At 36.7% G+C, this 18,832-nt stretch overlaps 3 protein-coding genes across 4 annotated transcripts in view; 2 read left to right on the forward strand and 1 right to left on the reverse strand.

Moving 5' to 3' along the window:
- The window catches only part of LOC135123259 (transient receptor potential-gamma protein), a 92,548-nt gene extending 91,402 nt beyond the window's left edge, over positions 1-1,146 (reverse strand). For both annotated transcript variants that reach the window (XM_064047769.1, XM_064047759.1), the window contains exons 1-2: positions 1,086-1,146; positions 481-620 (exon numbers count right to left, since the gene is read on the reverse strand). In XM_064047769.1, coding sequence (XP_063903839.1) covers positions 481-620; positions 1,086-1,101 — 156 coding nt within the window. In that variant the 5' untranslated portion in view covers positions 1,102-1,146. The remainder of the gene's footprint in view (positions 1-480; positions 621-1,085) is intronic.
- Positions 1,147-10,736: 9,590 nt separating this feature from the next.
- On the forward strand, positions 10,737-12,823 carry LOC135123241 (uncharacterized). The gene is made up of 3 exons (XM_064047736.1): positions 10,737-11,006; positions 11,213-11,701; positions 11,751-12,823. The coding sequence occupies exons 1-3, from the start codon at positions 10,925-10,927 to the stop codon at positions 12,644-12,646; spliced, it is 1,467 nt and encodes a 488-aa protein (XP_063903806.1). The 5' UTR covers positions 10,737-10,924; the 3' UTR covers positions 12,647-12,823.
- Positions 12,824-13,022: 199 nt separating this feature from the next.
- LOC135123250 (mucin-2-like) lies at positions 13,023-16,946 on the forward strand. The gene is made up of 3 exons (XM_064047747.1): positions 13,023-13,251; positions 15,074-15,586; positions 15,633-16,946. The coding sequence occupies exons 1-3, from the start codon at positions 13,167-13,169 to the stop codon at positions 16,865-16,867; spliced, it is 1,833 nt and encodes a 610-aa protein (XP_063903817.1). The 5' UTR covers positions 13,023-13,166; the 3' UTR covers positions 16,868-16,946.
- The last annotated feature ends 1,886 nt before the right edge of the window (positions 16,947-18,832 follow it).

Genomic DNA, 18,832 nt, shown 5'->3' on the forward strand with positions numbered 1-18,832 from the left:
TCGCGACGCACCGGCAGAGTTCAATAGTGCGAATTAGGGTTAATTATGGGTTGGAAGCCAAAGCGCGGTAATTAATCAAATCAGTGTTGGTTTTTGAAGCGAGAGTGTTGAAGTGAAGGCGTCTCTCTGAGACTTTAGAGTTTGGACTTAATCAATCCTCGAATAGTGTATTTACACATCTAAATAATAGCTCAAGTATAATAAACATTTCTGAGTACAATCACGAATCGGTGTTCTATTTTTATCCCGTGTTCACAATGCGGCGTTTCGCACCTCCCTATTTTATTAAAAGTCTTATCTCGTATTGGATAAAAACCGCACTGAAAACTCTCTCCGCGCCGATATTTCACCAGATGAGGTAAATCCATTAGAATTATCCGGAGATTTAGCCGCCGCTAACTGATTGTTTTACGATCGTGAAAGGACAACGGATACCGAGGAGCTAATATTTTCGGATAAGGACTCCTCCACCGTACTAACCTTAACCTTCTTATCGATCATGGGCTTCTCCAGGAGATTCGTGGCGAGGCCGTCGGTCCGGACCATCTCTATGCAGGTTTCCGTCGGCCCGGACTTGGCCAGTCCGGACCCCGCTTCTTCCTCATCTTCGCCAGGACTCTCTGCAAAAAAAATCCACTTAATCACCCAATCATGCACTACTCCAGACGATAGAAGCGCGCATAAATCCTGGTTCGTCTCTGATTTATTACCCCGCTTTTACTATAATTTCATATGCAATGAAAACATTCCAAAAATAAGTTTTATTGCCGAACCTTAATACGAAGATCGCGAGATATGGGACAAGAGCGTAAACATACAAAGAGGTTTCACTCCGCGTCACGCTCTTAAAAATAAAAAACTGTGAATCACCGGGAGGAATTGCACAAGAAGCGGCTTCCCGGAGGAACCATTCCCCGAATCGGCGCATTTTTAATTCATTAATCGCGCCCACCGAGGACTTGTTGTTAGTTTTTACGACCCCTGTTCTACAGCGCCCCCAATCCTCAAAGAGGATTCCGTCCCATAATTAAGATCCCTACAAGGAAATTCATTATTGAGTGCGCGTCCGCAGCCTCTGTACTCACTTTTAAAGCACCGCATCTGGACGCATTTTCACCAGAGAAAAACCGCGCACTCCGCACCGAGATCGCATCGTTACTGAAATATCGATCTGGAAATTTGGGAACATGCTGTGTCCTGTTTATATGTTAACATTCATACTTAAAATAATATACAGAATAAAATGTAACGGCTTAAATTTAACCCACGACTTATGGATTTAATTGATTTTCGTGGAGACGGGGCTGCCGGAAGGAAGGGAGGCAATCTGAGCTGGGCTCCTGAGGGAGGACACCGGTCCCCGGTTATTTTTTACGAGGGGAGGGTCAACGGCTTCGAGGCTTTCCGATTGTTCTAATGCGGCTTGGATGGCCGATTCAATCTGTGCCTGACACAGCCAAGGACGAGGAACGATTTTCCCCGCTTTTTGCTTTCCGAGCGTAAGAGAAGGAAGTATTGTAATCGAGGCCGTTCATGACCCCTACAGTACGAAGAACTAGGTCTCCTGTTTCCGTCTGTCTGTCTGTCTGTCTGTCTGTCCGTCTGTCTGTCTGTCTGTCTGTCTGTCTGTCTGTCCGTCTGTTGTCCGTCTGTCTGCCGTCCCGGACTTTTATTAGACAATCTCCGAAAGTACTGGCCCGATTGTTGTCAAATTTTGTATTTATGTTAGATATATCATGTAGATGGTAAAATACTAACCAAAATTGGTCTAATCATCCCCACCAGTAATGTGATGACGTCACTGTACATAGTAAATCGGTTTTAAATTGTATCAAATAATGTCGTCCTAGGTCCCTGAACTAGAAAATCAATAAAATAAAATAAAATAGAAACATTTTTAAATTGTAAAACTGAAAAATTAAAAAAGTTAAAATATTGAAAAATCAAAATATAGAAACAGTTTAACAGATTCGCCTGAGATTTTATAAAATAATAAAGAGGGCAATATTAAGAGTGGTCATTCGATTGAGGAGGGGGGTGGGTGGGCGGGGTTATTTCTTACTTGTCTTAAAAGACTATGCAGAATGAAACTAAATTTAGCTCCGCCCATTTCTTTTCTTCATAACTAGCCCCACCCACCCACCCATATTTCCTTTAGAGAACCCCTTTTTATTGGTTCTTAGACGGGAGTTGGATTTTATATTGACATATAACAGAATCTGGGACTATTTTTTTTTAATCAAATATAGGTTTTCATTCGAAAAACGACTTGGCCACCAACAATTACATAAAAATAAATAAAAATCATATAAAATAGACACAGTGAAGTACAACTGCAAACCCCGCCCCGCTTCTCCGCGCTAATGAAATGATTAATTAAGGCGGAGCTTGTGCGAGTGGGAGGAGCATCTCTAATATTACACCAGCTTAATACTTTATAGATATTTTGTTTACAATTTGCCTATTTTCTAATAATATTAAGAAAAGTCCTAGAATCAAGAGGCGGGTGGCAATATTCTTTGAAAAATTGCAATCAGAAAATTGAAAAAATATATATATATAACCGAGAAACCGAAAAACCCAAAAATCAAAAAACTGAAAATAGAGAAAACGAAAAGCAACTGAAGAATCGAAAAATTGAAACATCAAAAATCCAAAAATTGAAAGACTGAAAAATCTAAAATTTAAAGATCCAAAAATGGAAAAATCGAAAAAGTTAAAAAAAAACGAAAAATCGAAAGTCGAGAAGAGGAAAAATGGAAAAATTGAAGATTCGAAGTATCGAAAAATTCCAAAACTAAAAAATTGTGAAATAAATCGAGAAATCGAAAAATCGAAAAATTGAAAAATAGAAATGTCAAAATGAAAAATCGAAAATGAAATATCTACAAATTGAAAAGTTCAAAAATTCTAAAATTTGACAATCGAAAAATTGAATAAAGGAAAATACCAAAAAATCGAAAAGTCGAAAAATTGGAAAAACCCAAAAACTGAAATGCCGAAAAATTGAAAAACCGAAAACATTTGAAGACTCAGAAAGTTGAAAAAAAAAATCGAGAAATCGAAAACCCAAAAAGCAAAAAAGCAAAAAAGATTGAAACTCTAAAATTTTAAGATCCAAAAATGGAATGGTAATATAGAAAAAAAAAATGAAAAATCTAAAAACTGTGAAATCGAGAAATCGAATTATAAAAAATCGAATAATTGAAAATCGAAAAGTCTAAAACAGAAATCGAAACATCAAAAAACTGAAAATTAAAAAATTCGAAAAATTGAAAAATAGAAAAAACAAAAAATCTAAAAGTCGAAAAATTGAAAAATCCCAAAAAATGAAATATCAAAAAATTGAAAACCGAATAAAATTTGGAGAATTAGAAAATTGGAAATAAATCTATAACTGAGAAATCGAAAAACTCAAAAATTAGAAAACTGAAATCTAGAACTTAAAAATTTGAAAAAATGAAAAATGGAGATATCGAAGAACTGAAAATCGAGAAAACGAAAAATCAACTGAAGATTCGAAAAATTGAAAAATCGAAAAATTGAAACATTAAAAATCCAAAAAATTGAAAAATTGAAAAATCTAAAATTTCAAGATTCAAAAATGGAAAAATTGAAAAAGTTAAAAAAAAAACGAAAAATCTAAAGTCGAGAAGAGGAAAAATGGAAAAATTGAAGATTCGAAGTATCGAAAAATTCCAAAACTGAAATATCGAAAAGTTGCACAATTGAAGAATCGAAAAATTGTGAAATAAATCGAGAAATCGAAAAATTGAAAAACCGAAAAATCTAAAACAGAAAAGTTGAAAAATCGAAAGATCGAGAAATCGAAACATCAAAAAACTGAAAAACCTAAAATTAAAAAATTCGAAAAATTGAAAAATAGAAATATCAAATAGAAAAATCGAAATTGAAATATCAATAAATCGAAAATTTTGAAATGTAGAAAATTCTAAAATTAGACAATCGAATAACTGAATAAACGAAACACCAAAAAATCGAAAAGTCGAAAAATTAAAAAATCCCAAAAACTGAAATTCCGAACAATTGAAAAACCGAAAAAATTTGAAGAAGCAGAAAAATGAAAAAAAAATCGAGAAATCGAAAACCCAAAAAGCAAAAAAGCAAAAAAGATTGAAAATCTAAAATTTAAAGATCCAAAAATGGAGAAATCGAAAAAGTGAAAAAATCGAAAGTCGAGAAGTTGAAAAATCGAAAAATTGAACAAACGAAATATTGAAAAATTCCAAAACTGAAATATCGCAAAGTTGTAATATAGAAAAAAAATTGAAAAATCGAAAAATTGTGAAATCGAGAAACCGAATTATAAAAAACTGAAGAAGTGCAAAACTGAAAAATGAAAAAATCGAGAAATCGAGAAGTCGAAAAATAGAACAATTAAAAAACTGAAAAATCTAAAACAGAAATCGAAACATCAAAAAACTGAAAAACCCAAAATTAAAAAATTCGAAAAACTGAAAAATAGGAATGTCAAACTGAACAATCGAAACTGAAATATCAACAAATCGAAAAATTGAAAAAACCCAAAAACTAAAATACCGAAAAATTGAAAAACCGAAGAAAATTCGAAAAATCAGAAAATTGGAAAAAAAATCTATAACCGAGAAATCGAAAAATTCAAAAATAAAAAAACTGAGATCTAAAATTTAGGAATTTGAAAAAATGAAAAATAGGGATATCGAAGAACTGAAAATCGAGAAATCGAAAAATCAAAAATTTTATAAATTGGAAATATCGAATAATTGAAGAATCAAAAAATTGATAAATGGAAAAATTCAAACATTAAAAATCCAAAATTCGGAAGATTGAAAAATCTAAAATTTAAAGATCCGAAAATGGAAAAATCGAAACAGTGAAAATCGAAAAATCAAACAATTGAAGAATTGAAATATTGAAAAATTCTAAAACTGAAATGTCGAAAAGTTGTATAATAGAAGAAAAATTGAAAATAAATATAAAAAATTGAATAATCTTAAAATCAAAAACCTGAACAATCGAAAAATTGAAGAAGTGCAAAACTAAAAAATAGAAAAATCGAAACATCGAGAAGTTGAGAAAAAGCAAAAAATGGAAAAGTGGAAAAATTTAAAAAAATCCAAAAACTGAAATACCGAAAAATTTGAAAACAGAAGAAAATTTGAAAAATCAGAAAATTGAAAACAATATCACCAAGAAATCGAAAAATTAAAAAATCAAAAAACTCAGATTTAAAATTTAGGAATTTGAAAAAATGAAAAATAGGGATATCGAAAAAGTGAAAATCGAAAAATCGAAAAATCAAAAATTTTAAAAATTGAAAACATCGAATAACTGAAAAATCGAAAAAATGATAAATGGAAAAATTGAAACATTAATAATAATCCAAAAATTGAAAGATTGAAAAATCTAAAATTGGAAAAATCGAAAAAGTGAAAAAAACGAAAAATCGTAAAATTAAAGAATTGAAATATTGAGAAATTCCAAAACTAAAATATCGAAAAGTTCTAAAATGGAAGAAAAATTGAAGAATCGAAAAATTGTGAAATCGACAAATCGGAAAGTGGAAAAATCAAAATTATAAAAAATCGAATAATTGAAAAATCAAAAACCTGAACAATCGAAAAGTCAAAGAAGTGCAAAACTAGAAAATGGAAAAATCGAGATATCGAGAAGTCCAGAAATCTAAAAATAATTGAAAAACCGAAAAATCTAAAACAGAAAAGTTGAGAAATGGAAAGATAGAGGAAACGAAAGATCAAAAAATTGAGAAACCTAAAAAATCGAAAAATTGGAAAATAGATATGTCAAACTGAAAAATCGAAATTGAAATATCAACAAATCAAAAAATTGAAAAGTTTAAAATCCTAAAATTTGAAAAAACGAAAAAGCAAAAAATGGAAAACTGGAAAAATCGAAATGTCCAAAAATTGAAAAACCAAAGAAAATTTGAAAAATCAGAAAATTGAAAAAAAATCTATAACCGAGAAATCGAAAAATCAAAAAACTGAGATTTAAAATTTTTGAATTTGAAAAAATGAAAAATAAGGATATCGAAGAACTGAAAATCGAAAAATCAAAAATTTTATAAACTGAAAATATCGAATAACTCAATAATCGAAAAATTGAACAATGGAAAAATTCAAACATTAAAAATCCAGAAATTGAAACAGTGAAAACATCGAAAAATCAAAAAATTGAAGAATCGAAATATAGAAAAATTACAAAACTGAAATATCGAAAAGTTGTAAAATAGAAGAAAAAATGAAGAATCTGAAATTTGTAAAAATCAAGAAATCGAAAAATCGAAAAATCAAAATTATGATAAATCGAATAATTGAAAAATCAAAAACCTGAACAAACAAAAAATTTAAGAAGTATGAAACTAGAAAAATGGATAAATAGAGAAATCGAAACATTGCAAAACCGAAAAATCTAAATCAGAGGAGTTGAAAAATCGAAAGATCAAAAAAATTGAAAAACCTAAAAAATTTAAACATTCGGAAATAGATATGTCAATCTGAAAAATTGAAATAGAAATTCCAACAAATCGAAAAGTTGAAAAATTTGAAATCCTAAAATTTGAAAATCGAAAAATTGAAAAAACGAAGGAGCAAAAATTCCAAAAGTCGAAAAATCGAAATGTCGAAAAATTGAAAAATCCCAAAAACTGGCATACCAAAAATTAGAAACAAACGAAGAAAATTTGAAGAATCAGAAAATTGAAAAAAAATCTGTAACCGAGAAATCGAAAAACCCAAAATTCAAAAAACTGAAATTACTGGTACAGATTGATTATACTTGGCACATTTTCGATAGAATTTAATCGCCAAAATTTTGAGATGACGTAATCAATTTTCTTGATAAACAACCCCAAAAAATAGTATCAAAAAATTAAATACAGAGAAATTGAAATATCAAAAAGTTGAAAGGTTGAAAATTCTAAGATTTATAAAAGCAAAAAATCGAAAAATCCCAAAAACTGAAAAACCGAAGAAAATTTGAAGAATCAGAAAATTGAAAAACTAATCGAGAAATCGAACGAAAAACCTAAAAATTTGAGAAAATGAAAAAAAAAAGTATCGAAGAACTGAAAATCGAGAAATCGAAAAATCAAAAATTTTAAAAATTGAAAATATCGAATAACTGAAAAATCGAAAAATTGAAAATTGGAAAAATTGAAACATTCATTAAAAATCCAAAGATTGAAAGATTGAATAATCGAAAAAGTGAAGAAATCGAAAAATTTAAACGAGAGAAATTGAAAAATCGAAAAATTGAAGAATCGAATTACTACAAAATTCCAAAAACTGAAAAGTTGAAAAATAAAAAAAAAAATTGAAGAACCGAAAAATTGTGAAATCGAGAAATCGAAAAGTCGAAAAATCGACATAAATGGAATAATTGAAAATTCAAAAAACTGAACAATCGAAAAATTGAAGAAGTGCAAAACTGAAAAATGGAAACATCTAGAAATCAAGAAGCCGAGAAATCGTAAAATTGAAAAACCAAAAAATTTAAAACAGAGAAGTTGAGAAATAGAAATGTCAAAGTGGAAAATCGAAATTGAAATATCAAACAAATCGAAAAATTCAAAAAAAGAAAAAGCAAAAAATCGAAAAGTCTAAAAATTGAAAAACCGAAGAAAATTGGATGAACCAGAAAATTGAAAAAAAAAATCTATAACTGAGAAACCGAAAAACCCAAAAATCAAAATACTGAAATCTAAAATTAAAAAATTTGAAAAAATTAAAAATACACATATCGATCGAAGAACTGAAAAATCCTGAAATCGAAAAATCTAAAATTTTGAAAAGGTGAATATATCGAATAACTGAAGAATCGAAAAATTGAAACATTAAAAAGACAAAAATTGAAATATTGAAAATCTAAAATTTAAAGATCGAAAAATGGAAAAATCGAAATATTGAAAAATTCCAAAACTAAAACGTCGAAGAGTTGTAAAATGGAAGAAAAATTGAAGATTCGAAAAATTGTGAAATCGAGAAATCGAAAAGTGGAAAAATCAAAATTATAAAAAATCGAATAATTGAAAAATCAAAAAAAACCTGAACAATCGAAAAATTGAAGAAGTCTAAAACTGGAAAGATGGAAAAATCGAGAAATCGAGAAATCGAAACATCAAAAAACTGGAAAACCTAAAATAAAAAAATTCGAAAAATTGAAAAATAGAAATGTCAAACTGAAAAATCGAAATTGAAAGATCAACAAATCGAAAAGTTGAAAAGTTGAAAATCTATAACCGAAAAATCGAAAAACCCAAAATCAAAAACTGAAATCTAAAATAAAAAAAAAATTGAAAAAACGAAAAGTGGAGACATCTAAGAACTGAAAATCCAGAAAACGAAAAATCCAAAATTTTAAAAACTGAAAATATCGATAACTTAAGGATCGAAAAATTGAAACATTAAAAATCCAAAAATTGAAAGATTCAAAAATCGAAGAAGTGTAAAAATCGACTTATTGAAAAATTCTAAAACTGAAATATCGAAAAGTTGTAAAATAGGAGCAAAATTATGAAATCGAAAAGTCGAAAAACCAAAATTATAAAAAATCGAATAATTGAAAAATCAAAAAACCGAACAATCCAAAAATTGAAGAAGTGCAAAACTGAAAAATGGAAAAATCGAGAAATCAGTTAGCGGAGAAACCGAAAAATTAAAAACCAAGAAATCTAAAACAGAAGTTGAATAATTAAAAAATTGGAAACATTGAAAAAACCAAAAAGCAAAAAATCGAAAAATCGAAACTGACCGTGTGTTGACACATATGATCTCGAGATTGAGCAAAAAGCAAAACTGACCACTTCCGGGCTTTCCACTAATTTATGACTTGCAACCAGGCAGCCACCTCCATTCTCTCATTCTTATTTTGCTTATTTGAAACATACGCGTAGCATGCTTCTTTATATTTACTTATACGATTCTCAGAAAAAATATAAAATCCGCAAAATCAAATTTTATAATTTTTCTAAATTGCTGGATATGTTTCATTGTACTTCAGAAGCGAGGAAAGTTCCGTCGAAACAACAAAGACTCTCGGAGTAATTATAATTTTACTGCAAGAGTCCGCTTTCAAAAATCAGGCTAATGCCATATCGATTATGCAAATAATCGTTGCTTACGAAACTACGAAGAAATCGATTCATCCCTCGAGACCCCGATGATATCCCTCTTGTCGTCATCTTTTACGACGTTTTTACAAAATACTGTTATTTTATGTTACTCGCGTAACGTTTTATGTAAGATCCGAATCCGTATTAAAATCTGCCGAGGAAATTGACTCCCTTGTTCGAAAAAGCGCCGCCATTCAAAATTACCGCAATTGTCGCTACTTTTAATCATATTCGCCGCAAATCCACCCAACTCCTTACACTCCCGCAATACCAGTTGCATAACGCCGAAATTGACTCCAATTGTCCGACTTGTCTTCGGAAAATTGCCCATTTCCCCGAATATCCCGTGTCGAAGCTAGAAAAATCCGTAAATAAGCGTTCCTTGTCATAAAAATCCGCCCGTTATCGCGTGAACTTCGCACTATAAACATGACTGTAATTAAACAATTTCAGAGAAACCCACATTCCACTTAACTCTTATTATTACGGCCGACATAAACGGAACAAAACAATTCTGTTGACGCGGACACAAATCGCCGAACACCGAACCCATTTAATGGAGCGACGAAAAATCCATTGTTGGACCCTATAGAAAATTTTTAATACAAGCCTGCACAAAGGAGTACTCTCCATACATGGATGGACCCGCGCCAGAGTCAGCATGGACGCCACGTACTTAAGTCTCGTGTTATTTGGGTTAGTGGTGCGGGGTTATAGTGACAATATCACAGAAATCACAAGTACTTCCTCGAGTACTGAAGCTAGTACCATCAGCGAAACCACCACCGAAATCGTCGTGATCGAACCCCTAGGCACCAGAGGGCTTTACGGCGGTTCCTACTACAACTCCAACGCCAGAAACCCCCAGAACAACCACTACGTCCACGGAGTGTACCAACCCCCGCAGAAGGACTACTACAAACGCCGCGATTATTTTCGCGATGACGGCAGCGACGAGACTCTCGATTACTACTTGGGTTTCGGGCTCAGTAAAATGACGGATCAGGATTTTCAGTACGACGATTTTCATCACTATTACCACGACATCAACAGGACTATTGTTGAAAACGAAACCATTCCGTCGGACTTCGTGGTAGGTTGTCACCCCAATGCGACTTTCCTCTGTCCCGAGAACACAGAAACCGTTTGTTTGATGAATGGTACGATTTTTTGCATGTCGACGATCAGTGCGGTGGTACCGTGCCCTCAGAACGAAACAACTGCTTGTGTTGCTACGGTGGTACCGTGCGTGCGAGCGTGTGTCGAGGTTTCGTACAACTTCGAGGAGATTTTTATCCCGTGTTTGAGTACCGTGGTAATTGTAGACGTTTACGAAGACAATAAGGGAAAAACTTTGGGGCAAGTAAGTGGTACCTTCGTTATAATGGATGCTTTGAAGGAGACGGAGAGGACTTTTTGCGTCGCTGTTATCGTTGACCCGAAGCCCAAACAGACTGATTAAATTGTATCGATGTTTATTTAATAAATCTCTAAAAATATTTTTGTTTCATTAGAAATCAGTACTGGGGTACTGATACGGCTATTGGGAGTCTTATCCAAACCAAAGGAATAATTGCTACACAATTATCATTCGTAAACACTTCTGATTATACGTCGTGATTCACTAATATTCCCATACACGACTAGCCTCAACTTCTCGAAATCTTATCGTCTTCGCGTTGTCTTGATTTGACCTTTTCCCAGTGTGGTTGAGTTTCAGTTCTCCGTATTATTCAGTGTAGTTGTAGTTCGTTTATAATCACTGCGTAAATTGACATAATTCAGTGTGAGATGGGTTGTGCGAGGACAAGTCTCGCCTTTCTGGTGGTTCTGACCTTCGTGGGATTTCACGAATGTGGGCGCTTCGGCGGAGGTGAGTACTTTCCAAATCGTTTAAAAAAGTAGTGCGAACTTGCTCTTCAGTTTCTGTGAGTGACTTTATTTCTCAATCTAACCATCTTGAGCATTTCTCTTTAACACTACCAAAGGTAAGTGTTATGGCTTGATTACTCAAACGCAGAATGCTCAACTTTGGTCCGAATTACTTGTCTCTGTCTTAGTTGTAATTTTTATTTTTAGGTAGAAGCGGTGGGTTTGGCAGGAGTAGTACTCGCGTTTCCTCGCCATCCTATCACCGACCGTCGTACCATGCTCCGGCTCCTTCGTATCATCCCCCGTCGTACTCTTCCCCCGGTTTTTCGTCATATAACCGTGCGCGCCCCAGTCCACCCCCTCGTCATCAAACCGCGCGTCCGAGTCCTCCAGCATATGAAGCACCCGCACGAGTCGCCACATCGCGACCCGTCCAGTCACACCGACCCGCAGGGGTGACAACTTCCAGACCGTACTATCGCCCAGCTTCCACTTCACGGACACATTTCCAACCCGCAGGACCCACTTCAAGACCCGGCGGCTATCATTCGGGTACTACCAGACGCCCTGTGCATGTCGGTACCACCCCAAGACGCCATTTCACCACGGCTAGACCCGTTGGATTTAATAATCTACCACCGAGACCGGGCAGCGGGCCCATTGGACCACCACGAACTGGCTATAACACCTATTCGGGTCAGTACACTTTACTATCATAATTATTATTTGTAATTTGTTATTTTAGGCTCGCAACAGACATACAAATACAAAGTAGTGAACAAATACAACTACCATTATCCCGGGTACTACTCAATCCCGGTGGCGCACCACTACCCCGGGTACTTCTACACCCCCAGCTACTATCACTACAGTAGCGGCGACACGGGTAGTACCGCGTTAGGTTTTTTCCTAGGCTACGGACTAGGCAGACTGACGACGCCGACGTATTCGCACTATTCGTTCTACGATGGATACAGGCCGCGGTACGACCATTACACAGTCCACCACTACTACCACAACAGAGAGTCGGTACCACAGCAACAAGAAATTCGGGCTAACACCATCGTGGGTTGCGTAGGCGACGCTAGTACTATATGTCCAGGCAACACCACATCCCTTTGCACTTCCGACGGCGCTCTGATGTGTGTCGCCAGCGCCGTTTCGACAGTACCATGTTCCGATAATCGTCAAGTCAACTGTGTTACAAGTACCATCAGTTGTGTTAATAACACGGCACCGGAGTGCAAGAACGCCAATCAGGGTACCACCACTATAAGCATACCGTGCGTTTCGAAGGCTGATGTTTACGGGGATTTGAAAACCGTCAATAACACGATTATTCCAGCAAATGCTACTCTTTTACCGACTAGTACCGTGAATGGTACGAACACCACAGCCGTAAACAGTACCAATAGTACAGTCAATGATAACTTCACGTTGATTACGCAATATACTCAAGCTCCTGTTGTTACAACGACGCCGGTACCACAAACGCAGCGCAAAAAACGAGAAGTCGCTCAAAATTACTGTGTAACAGTACTTGCGTTACCGGCGAAGAGAGAAAAGACAGAAGGAGAGGAATTTTTAGGCGATGCTAAATTTATAGCGGAGCAGTTTTTGGAAAGTGTATGGGATTTGTGATACGATTTTTTATTTGTTATCAGTTTTGTAACCTTAAAGGCAGTGATAACCTTCTGACTCTTGGAATAAATTACGAAGAAATTTGTTTCAAGGGTGTTTGCTAGTTTGCTCGTAAGATTGAAATAATTAGTACTGGTACTACTTTGTATATATTGATAAATAAAAGTTTGAACAAAATTTGTTAGAATTGTTATTCCATGTCCTCGTCAGAGATAAGTAATAACCTCGTTTATGATATAATGGTACTCTTCACGCTCCAAAACATGTTTAATTAATTCTAATACTTTCATATTCAAAATTACACAGTTTTAGAAAATATTACTCTAATGGATAATTTACGTCACAAAAACCACCGTCTGAGTCATCGAATTTACCAGTACACCTGCTCGCCAGAACCGGTTAAACTCCAGTGCGCACAACACCGTCATGTGGTGACCTCTCACAAAGAGAATCCTTCATTTTAGTACCAAAACAATATCGACCCACATTACCATAATTAAACAAATTGCGTCACAGACCCATGACTACCGTTACAAAGTACCTCGTTTTGTGCATCTTGATAACTTTAGTGGATATTTATCAATGTGGACGTTATAGTGGCGGCTGTAAGTACCTTGATTTTTTTTTATTGTCACTAACCTATAAGTTAACCCAAATTTAGTTAAGTGTATGTGATAATTGGCACATTTGCACAATAAAGAAGGTAAGTTTCGCTCACTAAGCACATTGTAACCCATCGCCGAAGCGTGAGTCTGAGTAGTTTGGAAATTCAGTGGTTAATTTTGTAGCTAGGAGAGGGGGTGGTAGCCCTCCGCGTCATACCACCCGCCGGCCTTACACCACGTCACGACCCTACAGTAGTACCTACAGGACGTACAGTAGTACGTACAGAACTCAAGATTCTTACCAGGGTAGTACGACCAGGCGACCGTACCAGTCTGCAACCACCCCACGGAATCAGTACGTGTCAACCAGACGCTACGACACAGTAAATTCCGGTAATAATAATAACAACGCTGGATGGAACGTACCGCCTCGACCTGGTACCTACACAACGGGTTCGTACCACCACCACCACTCAAAACCCTCTATTATCAATTTGTTTGCAGATCACGGACAAGCACCCCAAAAGATCAAAATAGTGAACAAATACAACTACAATTATCCCGGGTACTACTCGCTGCCGGTTCAAAATCACGCTCATCCTGGCTATTTCTACACCCCTTCGTCGTACCACTACGGTAGTAGTGATACCGGTAGTACCGCTCTGGGTTTCTTCCTCGGCTACTCTTTAGCGAAAATAACAACGCCGACGTATTCCCATTATTCGTTCTATGATGGGTACCGGCCACGGTACGACCACTACGAAGTACACCATTATTATCATAACAAAGACTCGGTACCGGCGAAGCAGGAGATACAGTCCAATGCTATCGTGGGATGTGTTGGTGATAGTGTGACGATTTGTCCGGCGAATACCACATCATTGTGTACTTCCAGCGGGGCTTTGATGTGTGTGGTGAGTGCCACGACCACGGTACCATGTACAGATAACCGTCAAGTTAATTGCGTGACGAGTACCATTGCCTGTGTTAATAACACGGCACCTGAGTGTAAAAATTCGCAAAGTAGTACCACGATCAGCATACCGTGTATTTCGAACGCTGAAGTACATGGGGATTTGAAGTATGTTAATAACACGATAGTGGTGGCTAACGCTACCGAGAATAGTACGACGAGTACTACTACGAGTACCCAGTATCCAATAACGACGACTCCGTCGTCGCCTCCACCGACCCAGTATCCTATAACTACAACCCCGATTCCGGTCGTGCAAGCACGAAAAAGGAGAGACGTCGCCCAGAATTTCTGCGTCACCATTGTAGCCCTCCCGGCTACGAAAAAGGAAACCGAAGGAGAAGTCGTGTTGAAAGATGCTCAATACATTGTTCAGAATTTTCTAGAATCTGTTTTTGATTTATAAATATTATTTGTGTTGTTATTAATAAATGCACTGTTACTCACAATTCGAGTTTTTCCGCTGGGGAAATTCGATCACATCATGTGTATCCAGTTTCCTTTTTTTTGTTTAGTTAAACTCAAGAGGAAATGAACTTTCATATGCAAATTTGCCAGCCTCCACTTTCCACGTCGTCCGCATAACAAGGGTTGCAATTATACGCAGTTCCCTGAATATAATAAGCACCGTTTCAACGCTACTGCCTAATTTCCGCCTTCACATAATTAAGCAAAACATTGCCTCGAGTGAAAGTTGGAAAATTTCAATAACCGCATCTTTGAATGCGACGTCGTTTAGTTTTAAGTGCGGTGAAAATTGTCGGAAGGTTGTAGTGAAAACGTTGAAGGAGTCACGCGTAAAACGAACTTTTGATTAGTGTTGTTGCAATATTTTATCCATTGTTGCAGCTCAAGATGTTTCCGAAATTCAATACACTGTGGGTACCGAGAGACCGGAAGTGGTACCGTTTCCGGCGTTAGCGTATCGGACTACGGCTAGACATGCCAGGCCTACGACACGAAGGACAACGCAGAGACCTACCACGCGTAGAAGTACTACTCGTAGGACTACACCTAGACCTAGTACGCATAGGACTACACCTAGACCTAGTACGCATAGGACTACACCTAGACCTAGTACTCACGCACCTATTTCGTACAGGACTACACCTAGACCAACTACGCGTAGAACTACACCTACGCATAGGACTGTGCATAGTACTCGCGCACCTGTTACGTACAGGACTACACCTAGACCTACTACACGCAAAGCCACACCTAGACCTACTACACGTAGAACCACAACTAGAACCACTCCTAAACCTAAATACACCCAACCCCCCAGACTCACCACACGCAGACCCAACACAATCACAAAGAAAGAGTGGACAGTGGACTCCATGCCACCCGTACCAGGCTCAGGTTGGTATTAACCCATTTAAACTCTAAAAACACCATCATGTTCTAGGCAAATCCACCAAAACTACCTACGTGGTAAAAAATACATACAACTACCACTACCCCGGGTTTTACACCATTCCGGTACAAAATCACGCACACCCTGGCTACTACCAAACGTACTCGTCGTACCATTACACCTCTTCGGACACCGGAAGCGGGATTTTAGGTTTCTACCTAGGCTACAAATTAGCCAAACTGACGACACCTACGTTCTCGCATGCTTCGTTCTATGATGGGTACCGTCCACGGTACGACCACTACACAGTCCATCACTATTACCACAACGCCGATTCGGTACCAAAGCAGCAAAGGGTCGCTCCTGACGCTATTAGGGGTTGCGTAGGTGATAGTACCAGCGTATGTCCCGCCAGTACCATGTCGCTTTGCACGACGGATGGTACTTTGATGTGTGTGGTCGCCGTCAGTAAGTTAGTGACGTGTGTGGAAAATGGTAAGACGGTGAATTGTACTAGGAGTACCATTTCTTGCGTTAATAACACGGCACCGGAGTGTGGAGGGAAGAACCAGGGTAACGTCACGGTGAATATTCCTTGTGTGTCGACGGCGAACGTGGAGGGGCCGGTTAAGTACGTTAATAACACAATAGTGGTGGGTACTCCCGAAAATATTGGTAGTACCAACTGCACGAGATTCATTCCGTGCACCCAAATTCCGCTGCCGCAGTGCGTGAATAAGACACACGTGATGTTGAATGTCTCGTGTGACCAACTTGGTACTACTTTCTCGATTGCTCCTGGTACTAATCAAACGCTTAATTGTTCGACTGTCGGGTCGTGTGTTAACAACACAACGTCTGAGTGTGCAACTAAGACCAATACAACAGTGGGTGTGCCATGTTCGGTCATTAGTATCAACGGTACTCAACTAGCAAATACAAGTACCAACAACGAAACTTTCGCGTGTCAAAATAACACGATTTCGTGTGTGAACAATTTAAGTCCGGAGTGTCTAAATAAGACTTTTATTGTATCGAATGTCACTTGTACTTCAAATAGTAGCCAGGGTGGAATGAAGTACGTTGATAATCCTGAAAGTGGCAACACCACCAACACCACCTCGGTGTATTGGAAATGGAAGCGTTCGGTACCACCGGTGCTACAAGACTTTTGCGTCACGGTGGTGGCAATGCCGTCGCGACGCGTCCCGACTGAAGGTGAAGAGTTCCTACAGGACGCGTCCAGCCTACTAGAAAAGTTCTTCGAAGCGGTTTGGAATCTCTAGATAATTTGTATTGTTGTAACTTCTACCTCAAGTGTTCGACATAATTTGTATCGTTCTAGAAAATAAAGCGTGAACCAGATGCTTCCCGATTAAAAATTAATCCCGCATCCCGGAAGGTGTTAAAAGCGGTTTAAATTTCCTCCAGACGTTCAATTCCGCCAGCATTGTCGCCAAAGAAAATTTTAGTGGCCCGGAACTTGGAAATTTATGTTGGTTCTTTTGTTCGCGTGATTTTATAAAAGAATCGTTCTTTTCTGAAGCGAGGTTATTCGATTTGTCTCGTGCGAAAGCGCTCCAGGACAAAAACTTGGCTCGTTTTCGAAATTATTCCGGCGTAATTAGGGAATCGGTGCGGCTTGGATTTCAAAACTAATAGCTAACGCACACTAACGATGATTGCGCTCCAAAGTTGAACTACGGTGTTATGGGGCGGAATTTAAGTACGGGGAGACGCGAAGTTAAATTCCAAACAAAAAGGTCCTTGAGATTCTTCTAAACAACTTCAAAAACAAAATCCAAGGGACCACAAAGATTCTTTCAAGCCACTTCAAAAACACAAGCGGTTCCCTATATTCTTTCAAATTACTTCAAAAACAAGACAAGGGACCCCTGAGATTCTTTCAAACCACTTCAAAAACATAACGCAAGAGGTCTCTAAGATTCTTTCAAACTACTTCAAATTTAAAACAAAAGGGGTCCTTGAGATACTTCTAAACCACTTGAAAAACAAAACACAAGGACCCCCCGAGATTCTTTCAAATTACTTCAAATTCCAAAGAAAAGAGGTCCTTGAGATTCTTCTAAACAACTTCAAAAACAAAATCCAAGGGACCACAAAGATTCTTTCATGCCACTTCAAAAACACAAGAGGTTCTCTATATTCTTCCAAATTACTTCAAAAACAAGAAAAGGGACCCCTGAGATTCTTTCAAACCACTTCAAAAACATAACGCAAGAGGTCTCTAAGATTCTTTCAAACTACTTCAAATTTAAAACAAAAGGGGTCCTTGAGATACTTCTGAACCACTTCAAAAACAAAACACAAGCAGCCCCCGAGATTCTTTCAAATTACTTCAAATTCCAAACAAAAGAGTTCCTTGAGATTCTTCTAAATCACTTCAAAAACAAAACCCAAGGGACCACAAAGATTCTTTCAAGCCACTTCAAAAACACAAGAGGTTCCCTATATTCTTTCAAATTACTTCAAAAACAAGACAAGGGACCCCTGAGATTCTTTCAAACCACTTCAAAAACATAACGCAAGAGGTCTCTAAGATTCTTTCAAACTACTTCAAATTTAAAACAAAAGGGGTCCTTGAGATACTTCTAAACCACTTCAAAAACAAAACACAAAGAGCCCCCGAGATTCTTTCAAACTACTTCAAATTCCAAACAAAAGAGGTCGTTAAGATTCTTCTAAACAACTTCAAAAACAAAATCCAAGGGACCACAAAGATTCTTTCAAGCCACTTCAAAAACACAAGAGGTTCCCTATATTTTTTCAAATTACTTCAAAAACATAACGCAAGAGGTCTCTAAGATTCTTTCAAACTACTTCAAATTTAAAACAAAAGGGGTCCTTGAGATACTTCTAAACCACTTGAAAAACAAAACACAAGCAGCCCCCGAAATTCTTTCAAACTACTTCAAATTCCAAACAAAAGAGGTCCTTGAGATTCTTCTAAACCACTTCAAAAACAAAGCCCAAGGAACCACCAAGATTCTTTCAAGCCACTTCAAAAACAAAACCCAAGGGACCACCAAGATTCTTTCAAGCCACTTCAAAAACACAAGAGGTTCCCTATATTATTTCAAATTACTTCAAAAACAAGATAAGGGACCCCTGAGATTCTTTCAAACCACTTCAAAAACATAACGCTAGAGGTCTCTAAGATTCTTTCAAACTACTTCAAATTTAAAACAAAAGGAGTCCTTGAGATACTTCTAAACCACTTCAAAAACAAA

This window comes from Zophobas morio, unplaced genomic scaffold (genome assembly GCF_036711695.1).
Source record: "Zophobas morio isolate AGI-343-1 ecotype UQ-CSIRO unplaced genomic scaffold, CSIRO_AGI_Zmor_V1 ptg000002l, whole genome shotgun sequence".
Lineage (NCBI taxonomy): Eukaryota > Metazoa > Arthropoda > Insecta > Coleoptera > Tenebrionidae > Zophobas > Zophobas morio.

Coding starts and splice junctions, on each gene's coding strand:
- LOC135123241 (XM_064047736.1), top strand. CDS start 10,925: ATGGGTTGTGCGAGGACAAGTCTCGCCTTTCTGGTGGTTCTGACCTTC. Junction 11,007..11,212: donor ATGTGGGCGCTTCGGCGGAG/GTGAGTACTTTC, acceptor TTTTATTTTTAG/GTAGAAGCGGTGGGTTTGGC. Junction 11,702..11,750: donor TGGCTATAACACCTATTCGG/GTCAGTACACTT, acceptor TTGTTATTTTAG/GCTCGCAACAGACATACAAA.
- LOC135123250 (XM_064047747.1), top strand. CDS start 13,167: ATGACTACCGTTACAAAGTACCTCGTTTTGTGCATCTTGATAACTTTA. Junction 13,252..15,073: donor TGGACGTTATAGTGGCGGCT/GTAAGTACCTTG, acceptor CCATTGTTGCAG/CTCAAGATGTTTCCGAAATT. Junction 15,587..15,632: donor GCCACCCGTACCAGGCTCAG/GTTGGTATTAAC, acceptor ATCATGTTCTAG/GCAAATCCACCAAAACTACC.